This window comes from Bos indicus, chromosome 16 (genome assembly GCF_029378745.1).
Source record: "Bos indicus isolate NIAB-ARS_2022 breed Sahiwal x Tharparkar chromosome 16, NIAB-ARS_B.indTharparkar_mat_pri_1.0, whole genome shotgun sequence".
Lineage (NCBI taxonomy): Eukaryota > Metazoa > Chordata > Mammalia > Artiodactyla > Bovidae > Bos > Bos indicus.
The window spans coordinates 54,644,196-54,658,576 of record NC_091775.1 but is presented as its reverse complement, the minus strand read 5'-3'; the positions used below and the strand labels follow the sequence as shown (position 1 = coordinate 54,658,576).

The following is a 14,381-nucleotide window of genomic DNA, read 5'->3' as shown; positions in this document are numbered from 1 at the left end:
TATTATCAAATACTTTAAAAATTTTAAGAAATACACAGACTGTGGAACCCCATAATGGTTTAGCCTGGTGGTTCTTAACCTAGAGAGACACTGTCTTTTGGGTGAGGCTTCAGCAGTATCTGGAGACTTTAGCTTGTCACAGATGCAGGGGCACACTGTTGGCATGGAATGGGTGGAGGTCAGTGATGCTTCTGAATGTCCTGTGATGTTTCAGACAGCCCCACAGCAGAGAGCAGTCTGACCCCACGTGTCAGTTGTGCTGCAGTTGACGGGCTTGCAGCAAGCCTGGTGGGTGCTCTTGTTTGCTCTCCAAATAGACTGTCCCTACCGCATGTGGCTTCTCTTCACCAGGTAGAACAGGGTTTCCTGGTCATGGTTTTTAAAGAGGATAACAGGGGCAGCAAGGGGTAGGGGCAACAGGTAGAGGAGTGGGGTAGTTTGGTGATGGCATAGCTGCTCACTGATTAGGAGAGTCTAAAACTAAGATATTTGAAGTTCAGTATCAGCTAAGTGTTCTAATGTTCTTTTAGGCAGGAAACTAAAACAGCATTTTTAGCTATGTACTTTCATTCTTGGTACGTACTAATGAGTGTTATTATTAAAGCTGTGATTTGCTTTATGTAAATCTAGAAGTTTTACTATTTTAGTAGTCTGTACATATAGGTCAGTTTGCCTTTTTTAAGCTGAAGAGTTAGGGATTTAAAATGGTACTTTGTTTTTTAAGACTAATAAATCAAATGGCTGATTGTTAAGTATCTTATACTTTTTTCTTGTTGCATCTCTTAAATATCTATCAAAATATGGAGGTGTTTTTGATGGTTAGTATTTGTATTGTAGTTGATGTTTCTGTTTTTAATTATGATTTTTTAAAATTTTTAAAAGTTTTAAAGCACTATCAAGTGCTTTCATATAGCAGTTGATAGGTTTCAGAACATTTTCTGCATTGTTTTTTAAGAAATTGTAGTACAAGTTGACACCTGTTCTATTAAATTTTATAGTGTGACTTAAAGGTTTATTTATAAGAGGTGGAGTTTAGACCTCCCTTTTTATTTATTCATAGTTGCAGAAAGTAGAAAGTAAGGTTGGTAGAAAAGGGTTATATTGTTTAGCCTGTTTGAAGAACATGAGGTGGTACTGATGTCTTGTAACTATTTGAGGATTTTGATTCAGGGAAAACACGTTCTGAATATAACTTTTGAATCAGGCGTCTGCAGGCACTGGGACCCCTTTCCATGAACCCCTTCAGACTGGTACTGCAGTTACTAGACCAGTTACATTCATAGCCAAGTAATCTTTTGTGTTTGCCTTGTTTGCTACCGGTAGTCTGATATGGGCCAGGCACAACACACAAACAGCACGGCGTGTATCATAGTGAGGATAAGAAAACTGGTTGAATCCATATTCCTTTAAACACACCTGGATTCTCAAGAGCCTTTGTCATCATCAGATTTAGGCTAAGTGCTGTTAAGTTGGCAAAGGGTGAAAGACTCGAAAGAAGAGGTTACTTCTTACCAGATGAAAAGGTGTGTTCATATCCTTGCCCCTTGCAGAAGGGATTGGTTCATCACATTTCCACCTGGAGACACGAATTGGCCAGCTACACACAGACTGTCAGCTCGTTTCCACCGGAGTGTGGTTCCAGTGAAGTACACGCTTGTGTCACGGGTTCAACTTCAGCTGCGTTTAGAAATGAATGGAGTGAGATGTTACTAGGAATTTGAGTTTTATATAATTGCAGGAGACATCTTCAGTTTTTTTTACAAGCTGAAGAGTTAGGGATTTAAAATGGTATTTTGTTTTTTAAGGCTAACAAATCAAATGGCTGATTGTTAAGTATCTTATACTTTTTTTCTTGTTGCACCTCTTAAATATCTATCAAAATATGGAGGTGTTTTTGATGGTTAGTATTTGTGTTGTAGTTGATGTTTCTGTTTTTAATCATGATCTTTGTAGTGGTGATATTTTGTGTCTCTGACCTCATTTCATTTGTTGTCTTTGTTTTAGTTAGTTACTCTCCTCTGTAGTAATTCTCTACACTAGTGTTAAGGAGAATACCATTTTCGAGAAGCTATGAGTGGTTTCTAGTTTCTAGTCATTTACTAAATCAAAGATGAAGGTGTCAAGAGCCTTGTTCTGAAGAGAAAAGACAGTTCCAGGAGCTGTTGAGGCCTGGTTGGGGGGAGTGTCACAGAAAGAGAAGGAAAGTTTAGAGGAAGGTGGGTGGAACTTATTCTGAATCTGAAAACTGAAAAACAAAAGCTCCCAGGAGCAAGAAATGTAGAATTTAAAAAATGGAACAGGGTCACAAATTCTGATTAAATCCCAGAGAGGCGGAGCTTCCAAACCTTCAGCATTAGTACTTCTGTAGAGAAAATGGCAACCCACTCCAGTATTCTTGCTTGGAAAATCCCTTGGGCGGAGTAGCCTTTCAGGCTGTAGTCCAGGGTCGCAAAGAGTGGGACAAGCGACTTCACTTTCACTTCTTTTTCATAGTAGTTCTGTAGGGAAATGTTTGTCCATGTTGAACATCTTGGTGACTTTAGTTTATTGTTCCAACTCGTCAGAAATTTGTTGTATTTTGATGTTATCTTTTGAACTCTTCTTACTACTTGGAATGCAGCTAGCATTTCCTGACTTCCGTTCTCTGAGTTGTTAATGAAATACTGAATTGTGCTGAACCTAGAGTTGAGTCCCTCCAGACCCTGAGAATGCCGAGCCGGCTGACAGTGAACTGTTCAGAATTACTCTGCATTTGATATTTGAGCTGTGGTGTGTGGTTTGGTATCCCTTGCTGTTCAGCAACATCTCTGCTTCTGTTGCTTTACTTTGACAAGTCTGGATAGTCTTTTCTCTAATGTGCTTCTTACAGATAACTAGATTTTCGCCAGTTCCTGTTACTTGTGTGGTGTTGAAATTTAGTGCTCTTCTCTAATTTTCCTTGGACATTCAGTTTTGTTAACTCTTCTGGAATATATTACATATTAGTTTGATAGCTGTTATAAGGGGAAACATGACCCAAGATTCTCAAAAGTAAGGATTTGTGGGTTTCTATTTTCTTTGACATAATGTAGAGGTATTCATATTCATCATCTGTTTCTTTCTTCAGGAATCTGAGGTGATAATTGCCTCAGAAATAGTTTGAATTAGTAATTGCCTCCAAAAATTCAGGGTAATAGTGACCAAATGAACAGACAGACAAGCAAACAAATAAATAAATATTGTGTTTCAGGGAAGAAAAAATCCCAAGAAAGTAAAAACAAAGCAAACAAAACCGAAGACATACAGCTGAAGACAAGTGAGCCAGATCCCAGCCCTGCAAATATGAGAGATTCTGCGGAAGGTAAGCTTGGAGTTGGACCTGTAGGATGCGGGCGTGTTTCCCCACCAGCTGCTTTGACTTTTATCTCCCTGCAGTGCCCTTCTCAGAATCACCCAAGAACTGTAAAGGGTTAAACAGCAAGAAGGCCGCCTACATTTAATATGGCAAGCTGAGCCTTACTCGTCCCACCTCCCCTTCAGGAAATTATTGAAGACCTTCCTTGTTCAAGATGAAGTTATTTCCTGATTAAAATGAAACGAAGTGAAATGAAACGTACTATGTAACTGTATTTATAAATAATTCATAAAGTTCAGAACCACCAGAACAAATCTGTGATGCTAGAGGTCAGACTGGCAGGGACAGGAGGAGCCTTCTGGGGTGCCAGTGCCAGCTGATCACAGTGTTGGGGTGAGCACAGCAGTGTATTTACTTTGTGAACATCTTATCTTGCAATATTCTTCTTTATAGTTTGTACTTCAGTTAAAAACTTACTTGAAAACACAACACCTTGGGTTGTATGTGTTAGAATGAAAAGGATAGAGAATGAAGTGTTTCTCTTTTTGGTTAGAATTTAAATTTCTGCCTTATCTCTTTGTATTTCTTCCTATAAAATTTTCTTCTTTAGAGCTTTTTCTAAAAATTAATACTCTAGGCCCTCCATGATGTAAGAATTCCCAGAGACAGGGACTGAAGTTGCTCAGGAAGGCAGGTTGCCCTCTGCCTGATGCAGTTAAGACACCACAGTGACACTCTGGCCAGTAGAAGGGGTGGGGAACAACGTGGTCTTACATTGTTATGTGGCAAAATCATACAGAGACTGAGCTTGCCCAAGAGTTCATAGTGACCCAAATAGGCTGATTTCAAAATACAGACTATGACTCTTTCAAAAAACGTTTGTAGAGAGAAAAAGAAATACTGTAGATGCCTTTTATAATCTTTTTATTAGCACTGTTTGTGGGGATGACATTCTTAAAGGATTATAATTTTCTGTGGCATTTTAGGAAGCAAGAACAAATACACTTCCTAGAGTCCTATAAAACTAAGATCTGCCAGCTGATAGCAGGTTTGCTAAGACATTTGTTGGAACAACAACAAAAAGACCAAAGAACCTCACTACCGGTAGTGGTGGGATTAAAGAACCCTCTCCCCTTCAGCAGTTCAGAACAGTTAATTTTTTTCCTGATATAAGTCCAGGTCCTGTAGAAATAAAAGATGCTTAGTGTCTACCTATTTGTGGAACAGCTGGTCAGTATTTGATTGGTTTGTCAGCGTCTTGCACATGTTCTCTTTGGCCCTCAAAAAGTGGTCGGTGTGTGGAGCAAGTGGCCAGACTCTTCTGTTGTTTCCCAGGCCATCCTTTAGGTTTAAAACTCAGCAGACCTCAGTGAGTGTGTGGACACAGTTGGGTTCATAGAGCTGTGTGCATTTTGGTTCATACTACTTTGGACAGCTTTCAATCTGGAATTATTTACCAGTCATAGAATATTTCCATTCAAAGCTATGGATTTTGGCTGAAGATCTGTAAAGAAATTTTTGAGCCTTAGAGATGTTATTTGTTATTTTCATTTCTGTTTTCTCATTTAGGTTTTTTTTTTTTAAGTGATGTACTGGGTCTTTGTTGAAAATGTATTTGAAAAGGGAGTTAGCTCTTGGGAACCACCATCAGATGACTGGTTTCCCAGTTTGTGGAAAACTCATGCAATGTAAGAAATGCATCTGGAGGAGAGAAGGCTGGAGTGTATGTAGAGGCAGAAACGTCATTGCTAGTGGATGAGGTGGTAGGTAGGAAAAAGTTGGATAGACCTTCTTAGGAAGCAGGGGGAGGGCCAGGACAGAATCGTTGCTCGTGTTAATACCTCATATGCGCTGAGTTTGGAAAGATTGGCCCTTTAAAAGCCTCCCTTGTCCCGTGTATCTAGGCAATCACAAAGTCTGACAACAGGACTCTGGTGTCTTATCTCGCTCTGGCCACTTTTTTCCTGCCTCTTCTGCTTTTCTCCATTGCTGTCTCGGTGTAGGCAGCCAGCATCTCCCTCTGCTGCCACTGCGTCGGTATTGGTTTCTGCCTCCTCCCAGTCCCTTAATACACACTGCAGCCACGTCTCCCCAGTGGCACTCTTCTGCCTTAAAATATCTTACTGGCTCCCGACTGCCTCCAGCTCAGTCCACACTGATTTACAGTGTGCTGCGTGTTTGATGGTTCCTGCTTGGTTTTCCTCTTCTATCCTTGCAGCCTCCCCATGATGGATTAACAAAGCCACCAGATATTCCTCCCTTGTGTTTCTGTCCTTAATCGTTGTTAACCATGTACTTCCATGCGCTTAACCATTAATTCATTGGAGTGGTGTTGCCTGCTTGCTTAACTCCTGGTAAAGTAGAGCCCTGAAAGGATGAGGATCTTGGTGGCCTTACTGACGTTTTGTCCAGTGAATGAAGGAAGAGCCAGTGAATAGAAACAGGAGAAGTCAGAGAAAGCTGTTTCTTCTACAGAACCTTTCATAACTCTTCAGGCACTTACAGTAAAAAGAGGTGCAATTCAGCAGAGACTTAGGTGGTCCTGCAGAGATAGCAGTGCCGTGGGCTGTCCCCACCAGCATTAAGGGCTCTGTGATAGCTCCTGTCTCAGAGGCCCGTGCTGTCCCTGGATTCCTTTCCAGCCACTCCCTCATTCCTGTGCTTTCCTCTACAGCTGAACTTGAAAGAGTTGCTTCCAGTCTCCCTGTCTCTTCTTCTTTCTGTCTCTCCTGGCCTTCAACAGGCATTTGTCCCCAATGCTCCACCAAAACTGTTGTCACCGTCGTCACACCCCTACCTGGGCAGATCGCGTGCTCAGTTCTCAGCCCTGTCTTACCCAGCCTGTTAGCAGTTCTGGATACAACTGATCACACCCTCCTCAGTTTAAGGGCTACCTTCTCTTGGCTCTCCAGATCCTCCCTGGCCATTCCTCTTGACCCCTGGGTACTGGAGTCACCTGGGGGACACAGCCATTCCCCTATCTGCATTCGCTTTGCAGGTGACCTTTTCCAGGTCCATGCTCCAACTGCTGTTTCTAGTTTGAGGAGAGTCATATATAGCTACTTAGTATCTTTACTTGGATGTCTTATCAGGCACCTCAGACTTCAACACATCCCAAGTAAACTCTCATTTCCCCCCAGTACAAACAAACGCACACAGACCAAACTTGCTTTTCCCTCAGTCTAGTGAACAGGATAACAGCAGTTGCTGCGGAATCTCTTTGACCCTTCTGCTACCACCACCAGCCCCTACCCTTCCCTGCCCCTGTCCCACACCATAGTCAGCCAACACACTCGGCTTGTTAGCTTCCTCTCCAGAGTACATCCAGGGTCTGGCCACTTCCCACTATCTTCAGGCCACTCCAGTCTCCCCCGCCTCCCCTCCTGGAGGGTGTGGTCCGCCTCTCTCATCTCCCTGGCCCCCTACAGTTTTCTGTCTTTCACGTAGCACCAAGAGTGAGCCTCCTGTATTTCAGTTGCTCTTCTGTTTCTCTGTTGGCTTCTTGTTTCCACTTAGAATAAAGGTCAGCAGCCTATAAGTCTCTGCATGAGCTGATATTATCTCCTGCTCTCCTCCTTCTCTCCCTGCGCCCACCCCCCTCCAACTTCCTGGCCAATTCTTGAACACATCTGACATGTTACTGACTCACAGCTTGCACATTTGCCATTTCCTCTATCCAGAGGACTTCCTTCCACCAAATATCTGTGTGACTGATTTTCTTTAGATCTCTACTCACCTATCTTGCTGGTGAGTCCTTCCCTGACCACCTTGTACCATTAATCTCAGGTTGGGCTAGACTGGGCTCCTCTTGGGCATTGGGACTCAGAAGTGACTTTAGATTTCTTTTTCATTCTCTGAGGCACACCTATTGTTATTGTTCAGTTGCTAAGTCCTGTCTGACCCTTTGCAACCCTATGGACTGCAGCACGCCAGGCTTCCCTATCTTTTCACTATCTTCCAGAGTTTGCTCAAACTCACGTCTATTGAGTAGGTGATGCCATCTAACCGTCTCATCCTCTGTCATCTCCTTCTCCAGCCCTCAATCTTTCCCTAGCATCAGGGTCTTTTCCAGTGAGTGGGCTCCTCGCATCAGGTGGCCAGAGTATTGGAGCTTCAGTGAATAGTCCTTCCAGTGAATATTCAGACTTGATGTCCTTTAGTATCAACTGGTTTGATCTGCCTGTGGTCCAAGGGACTCTCAAGAGTCTTCTCCAGCACCATACTTCGAAAGCATCAATTCTTCAGTGCTCAGTCTTCTTTATAACCCAACTCTCAAATCCACATATGACTGCTAGAAAAACCATAGCTTTGACTCTATGGATCTTTGTCAGCAAAGTGATGTCTCTGCTTTGTAATGTGCTGTCTAGGTTTGTCATAGCTTTTCTTTGAAGGAGCAAGCATCTTTTAATTTTGTGTCTGCTGTCACCATCCACAGTGATTTTGGAGCCCAGGAAAATAAAGTCTGTTACTGTTTCCACTGTTTCCCCATCTATTTGCCATGAAGTGATGGGACTGGATGCCCTGATCTTTGTTTTTTGAATGTTTGAGTTTTAAGCCAGCTTTTTCACTCTCCTCTTTCACCCTTTTCAAGAGGCTCTGTAGTTTCTCTTTTCTTTCTGCCATTAGGGTGTCATCTGCATATCTGAACTTATTGATATTTCTCCCAGCAGTCTTGATTCCAGCTTGTAAGTCAGTTTGGCCCAGCATTTCACATGATGTACTCTGCATAGAAGTTAAATGAGCAGGGTAATAGTATAGAGCCTTGAAGTGAAGTGAAGTGAAAGTCGCTCAGTCGTGTCTGACTCTTTGTGACCCCATGGACGATACAGTCCTTGAAATTCTCCAGGCCAGAATATTGGAGTGGGTAGCCTTTCTCTTCTCCAGGGGATCTTCCCAACCCAGGGATCGACCCCAGGTCTCCTACATTACAGGTGGATTCTTTACCAGCTGAGAAACAAGAGAAGCCCTATACAACCTTAAGATACTCCTTTCCCAGTTTTGAACCAGTCCACTGTTCCATGTCCAGTTTTAACTGTTGCATGTTGACCTGCATACAGGTTTCTTAGGAGACAGATAAGGTGGTTTGGTATTCCTATCTCTTCAAGTATTTTCCACAATTTGTTGTGATCCACACAGAAGTCTTTCAAGTAGTCAATGAAGCAGAAGTACATGTTTTTCTAGAATTCCCTTGCTTTCTCTATGATATTGCAGATGTTGACAATTTGATCTCTGGTTCCTCTGCCTTTTCTAAACCCAGCTTGTACATCTGAAGTCCTCCGTTCATGTGCTGCTAAAGCCTAGCTTGAAGAATTTTGAGCATGACCTTGCTAGCATGTGAAATGAGCACATTTGTACGGTAGTTTGAACATTCTTTGGCATTGCCCTTCTTTGGGATTGAAATAAAAACTGACCTTTTTCAGTCCTGTGGCCACTGCTGAGTTTTCCAAATTTGCTGGCATATTGAGTGCAGCACTTTTAACAGCATCATCTTTTAGGATTTCAAATAGCTCATCTGGAATTCCATCACTTCTACTCACTTCATTCATAGTAATGGTTCCTAAGGCCCACCTGGACGTCACACTCTAGGATGTCTGGTTCAAGCTGAGTGAGCACATCATCCCGATTATTCTGGGTCATCAGGACCTATTCTGTACAGTTCTTCTGTGTATTCTTGCCACCTCTTCTCAGTTTCTTCTCCTTCTTTTAGGTCCTTACAGTTTATCATGCCTATCCTTGCATGAAATGTTCCCTTGCTATTTCCAGTTTTCTTGAAGAGATCTCTGGTCCTCGCTAATTTAATAAGGCTCAGAAGAGATGGTCTCCAAAGTCCTTTTACATGAAAAATGCAGATCACATAATTTTGGAAAATGTTGTAGCTCTTGATACATAGTTTTGGTGAAGAAGAAGGGAACAAATCAATTACATTCAAGGCAGACCACTAAGAATATTACCTGGTAATATGTTGAGCAATTTTCTTGTTTCAGTTTGGAATCATGAAAAATTAGAACTCATAACTAGGAAGATTTCAGTATCAGCTATTCCCAACACAGTTTTAAGCAGTACAGTTTCTGTAAACAAAAGCATGTTTATATCTGTGTGAGGAAACACAGAAGAGCCTGAGTTGCTGTGGGCATCTATTGCTCAGATTGAAGCCTCCCTCACTGCCCACTGAGCTTCCTGGTGCACTGCAGTCGTTTGTTGAATGAATGAAATGGATTTATATCCTGTATAACTTCTTAAATGAGAATGTAGAGTGGTCCATTGCTACGATCTCCCTTACGCATTTTAGATGATAAAGGAAGTAACATGGATAATGAAAGCTGATCACCAGTGGCTAGTGTTTGACCTTACTTCTGCCTCCCTGTGCTTTCCAGGCCCCAAAGACGAAGACGAGAATCCTTCTGCTTCCACCACCGAGCAACCAGCCGTCCCTCAGGAGGCGGTGAGCCAGGATGTGCCTCCGGATCTCGCCCTCCCTCCCCCTGCCCACGAGCCCCAGACAGGACCAGACTCGGAGCTGGAAGCAGCGCTCTGTGAGGCGAACGAGGTGGTGGAGGAGGAGGAGGAAGAGGAAGAGGAGGAGCTGGAAGAAGAGGGGGACGAAGCAGCTGATGTGCCAAATGAAAGTTCCCTGAGAGAGCTGGAGATCCGGTGTGACGAGAAGCCTGAGGATTTGTTAGAAGAACCAAAAACGGTTTCAAAGGAAACTCTGGCAGACTCTGCGGAGGCAGCCCCTGTCGTGAAAACTCCCAGAGCCAGAGAAGAGGCCAACGGGGACGTGTTTGAAACATTTCTGTTCCCATGTCAGCACTGCGAGAGGAAGTTCACGACCAAGCAGGGGCTGGAGCGGCACATGCACATCCACATGTCCACGGTCAACCACGCCTTCAAGTGCAAGTACTGCGGGAAGGCCTTCGGCACACAGATCAACCGGCGGCGCCACGAGCGGCGCCATGAGGCCGGGCTGAAGCGAAAGCTCGAGGATCCGGCCGGCGGCAAGGCGCCCAGCAACGGTGCTCCTCCCCAGGACGACGCACAGCCCCCCGGTCTTGGGCAGGACGGTCTCACCTTGAGCTCAGAGAAGGCGTCCCAGGACTCAGTGACTCCTTCCGTTGTAGAAGAGAACGGCGAAGCGAAAGAGCTTCACCCGTGCAAGTACTGTAAGAAGGTTTTCGGCACTCACACGAATATGAGACGACATCAGCGCAGAGTTCACGAGCGGCACCTGATTCCCAAGGGGGTGCGGCGGAAAGGGGGCCTCCTGGAAGAGCCACAGCCCCCAGCAGAGCAGGCCCCTCCCACCCCGAGTGTCTATGTCCCCAGCACAGAGCCAGAGGAGGAAGGGGAGGCGGACGACGTGTACATCATGGATATTTCCAGCAATATCTCTGAGAATTTAAATTACTACATTGATGGTAAAATTCAGACCAGCAGCAGCACCAGTAACTGTGACGTTATTGAGATGGAATCCAATTCGGCAGACTTGTACGGAATAAACTGTCTGCTCACTCCAGTCACAGTGGAAATAACTCAAAACTTAAAGACCACGCAGGTCCCTATAACTGACGATCTCCCTAAAGAGCCTTCCAGCAGCACAAACAGTGAGTCCAAGAAACGGAGGACTGCTAGTCCGCCCGTGTTACCCAAAATTAAAGCGGAGACTGAGTCTGATCCTGCCACACCTTCCTGTTCCTTGAGTCTGCCTCTCAGCATATCAACCACAGAGGCGGTGTCTTTCCACAAAGAGAAAAGCGTGTATTTGTCATCAAAGCTCAAACAGCTTCTTCAGACCCAGGATAAATTAACTCCTCCTGCGGGGATTTCAGCCGCTGAGATACCCAAATTAGGGCCCCTCTGCGTGTCTGCTCCTGCGTCGATGCTACCCGTGACCTCAAGCAGGTTTAAGAGGCGAACCAGCTCTCCCCCCAGCTCTCCCCAGCACAGCCCCGCCCTGCGAGACTTTGGAAAACCAGGAGATGGGAAAGCCGCGTGGACTGAGGCAGTTCTAAGCTCCAAAAAACCCAAATTAGAGAGTCACAGCAACTCACCAGCATGGAGTTTGTCTGGGAGAGATGAAAGAGAAACTGGGAGCCCACCAGGCTTTGATGAATATAAGGTGTCTAAAGAGTGGGCAGCTAGCTCTACTTTCAGCAATGTGTGCAACCAGCAGCCACTGGATTTGTCCAGTGGTATGAAACAGAAGGCTGAGGGGCCAGGCAAGGCTCCGGTCCAGTGGGAAGCTGTGTTAGATCTCAGTGTGCATAAAAAGCCCTGTGGTGACTCTGAAGGCAAGGAATTCAAAGAAAACCATGTTCTGCAGCCATCCTGCAGTGCTATAAAGAAAAGGAAGCCCACCACCTGCATGCTGCAGAAGGTCCTTCTCAACGAATACAACGGCGTCGACCTCCCTGTAGAAAACACTCCAGATGTGTCCGGAAGTGCCAGTCCCTGTAAACCTCTAGATCCTCAGCCAGACTCTGACCGTGGTCTCAACTCCAGCTCGTCTGCCGCTGTCGTTGAGTCTCTTCCTGACGTTTCCTCGTCGTCACCTGCCCTGCAACCATCTTCCCTGTCTTGCGGGCGGCTGCCGCCTCTCCTGACCCCCACCACCCCCTCCTCCCCTCCACCCTGCCCTCCCGTGTTAACTGTGGCCACCCCGCCCCCTCCACTGCTCCCTACTGTCCCTCTTCCAGCCCCCTCTTCCGGGGCATCCCCTCACCCGTGTCCCTCTCCACTCTCGAATGCCACCGCCCAGTCCCCACTTCCAATTCTCTCCCCCACAGTGTCTCCCTCGCCGTCCCCCATTCCTTCTGTGGAGCCCGTTATGTCCGCTGCTTCACCGGGGCCTCCAACACTCTCCTCATCTTCCTCCTCCTCTTCCTCCTCTTCTTTCTCATCTTCCTCCTCCTCCTCTTCCCCTTCGCCACCTCCTCTCTCAGCAGTGTCATCCGTGGTTTCCTCTGGGGATAATCTGGAAACCTCTCTCCCCATGATATCTTTTAAGCAGGAGGAACTAGAGAGTGAAGACCTGAAAGCCAGGGAGGAAGCCCCATCCACCACTGAGCAGGAGATCGTCCAGGAGACATTCAACAGAAACTTTGTCTGCAACGTCTGTGAATCACCTTTTCTTTCCATTAAGGATCTAACCAAACATTTATCCATTCACGCTGAGGAATGGCCCTTCAAATGTGAATTTTGTGTGCAGCTCTTCAAGGTGAAAACTGATTTGTCAGAACATCGCTTTATGCTCCACGGCGTTGGGAATATCTTTGTGTGTTCAGTGTGTAAAAAGGAGTTTGCATTCTTGTGCAATCTGCAGCAGCACCAGCGAGATCTCCACCCGGATAAGGTGTGCACTCACCATGAGTTTGAAAGTGGCACCCTGAGGCCCCAGAACTTTACGGATCCCAGCAAGGCCCATGTCGAGCACATGCAGAGTTTGCCGGAAGACCCTCTAGAAGCGTCTAAAGAAGAAGAGTTGAACGATTCTTCCGAAGAGCTTTACACAACCATCAAAATAATGGCTTCCGGAATAAAGACAAAGGATCCAGATGTTCGATTGGGTCTCAACCAACATTACCCAAGCTTTAAACCACCCCCATTTCAGTACCATCACCGCAGCCCCCTGGGCATTGGTGTGACGGCCACAAACTTCACTACGCACAACATCCCACAGACGTTTACCACCGCCATCCGCTGCACCAAGTGCGGGAAAGGCGTGGACAACATGCCTGAACTGCACAAACACATCCTGGCATGTGCCTCTGCGAGTGACAAGAAGAGGTATACCCCCAAGAAAAATCCGGTCCCGCTGAAGCAGACTGTGCAACCCAAAAATGGCGTAGTGGTTCTGGACAACTCTGGGAAAAACGCCTTCAGACGAATGGGCCAGCCCAAAAGACTGAACTTTAGTGTGGAGCTCAGCAAAATGTCCTCAAATAAGCTCAAGTTAAACGCATTGAAGAAAAAAAACCAGCTCGTCCAGAAAGCAATCCTACAGAAAAACAAGTCCGCAAAGCAGAAGGCTGACCTAAAAACCACTCCCGAGTCGTCCTCGCACGTCTGCCCATACTGCCACAGAGAGTTCACGTACATTGGGAGTCTGAACAAGCATGCCGCTTTCAGCTGTCCCAAAAAACCTGTTTCTCCTTCCAAAAAAAAACTTTCCCACTCTTCCAAGAAAGGGGGGCACCCGTCACCTGCCGGAAGTGACAGAAACAACAGCAGCAGCCACCGCAGACGGACAGCAGACGCCGAGATCAAAATGCAGAGCATGCAGGCACCTCTGGGCAAGACCAGAGCTCGAAGCTCAGGCCCCTCGCAGGTCCCGCCACCCGCCTCGTCCTTCAGGTCCAAGCAGAACGTTAAATTTGCCGCTTCGGTCAAATCCAAAAAACCAAGCTCCTCTTTAAGGAACTCGAGCCCCATACGCATGGCCAAAATGACTCACAGCGAGACCAAGAAGCCCAAAGCTGCAGCCAAGAACCATGCAGCTCCCCTCTCAGGCAAGATGTCGAGGAGCCTGCATGTGCGGGCGCAGAAGAGCAGAGCTGTCTTACAGAGCAAGTCGGCCTTGGCCAGTAAGAAACGGACAGACAGGTTCAGTGTAAAATCCAGAGAACGGAGTGGGGGGCCGATCACCCGAAGCCTGCAGCTGGCGGCTTCTGCCGACCCGAGTGAGAACAGGAAGGAGGACGGGAGTGGCAAGCAGGAGCTGAAGGACCTCAGGTAAGCAGAGCTCCAGGGTCAGAGGAGTTCAGAGCTCAAGAGCAAGGGGGGAAAGACAGTTGGAAGAAAACACTTGCCCAATGGCTCCTTTTCTTTTTTCCTGCACGATTTTGACATAAGCATTTAAAGGAAATATTGTTGCTTAAGGTGTAGGCAGACGTGGAGGAGGGTCAGTGCTTTGGCTGCTGCAAAGATGGACGCATAGCTTTTATTTCACATGTAGGACTCACAAAGTGGTACCATTTCTTTAATAGGGCCAGTTATGAACTGGATTTAAAGCCATGAAAAGCTCCCCAAAGTACCCTACTATGAAACGGTG

At 45.9% G+C, this 14,381-nt stretch overlaps 1 protein-coding gene across 7 annotated transcripts in view; it reads left to right on the top strand.

Annotated features, from left to right (window-relative positions):
- PRDM2 (PR/SET domain 2) overlaps positions 1-14,381 on the top strand; it is a 133,905-nt gene that overhangs the window by 78,587 nt on the left and 40,937 nt on the right. For all 7 annotated transcript variants that reach the window (XM_070768470.1, XM_070768466.1, XM_070768468.1 and 4 more), the window contains 2 exons: positions 3,230-3,340; positions 9,709-14,062. In XM_070768470.1, coding sequence (XP_070624571.1) covers positions 3,230-3,340; positions 9,709-14,062 — 4,465 coding nt within the window. The remainder of the gene's footprint in view (positions 1-3,229; positions 3,341-9,708; positions 14,063-14,381) is intronic.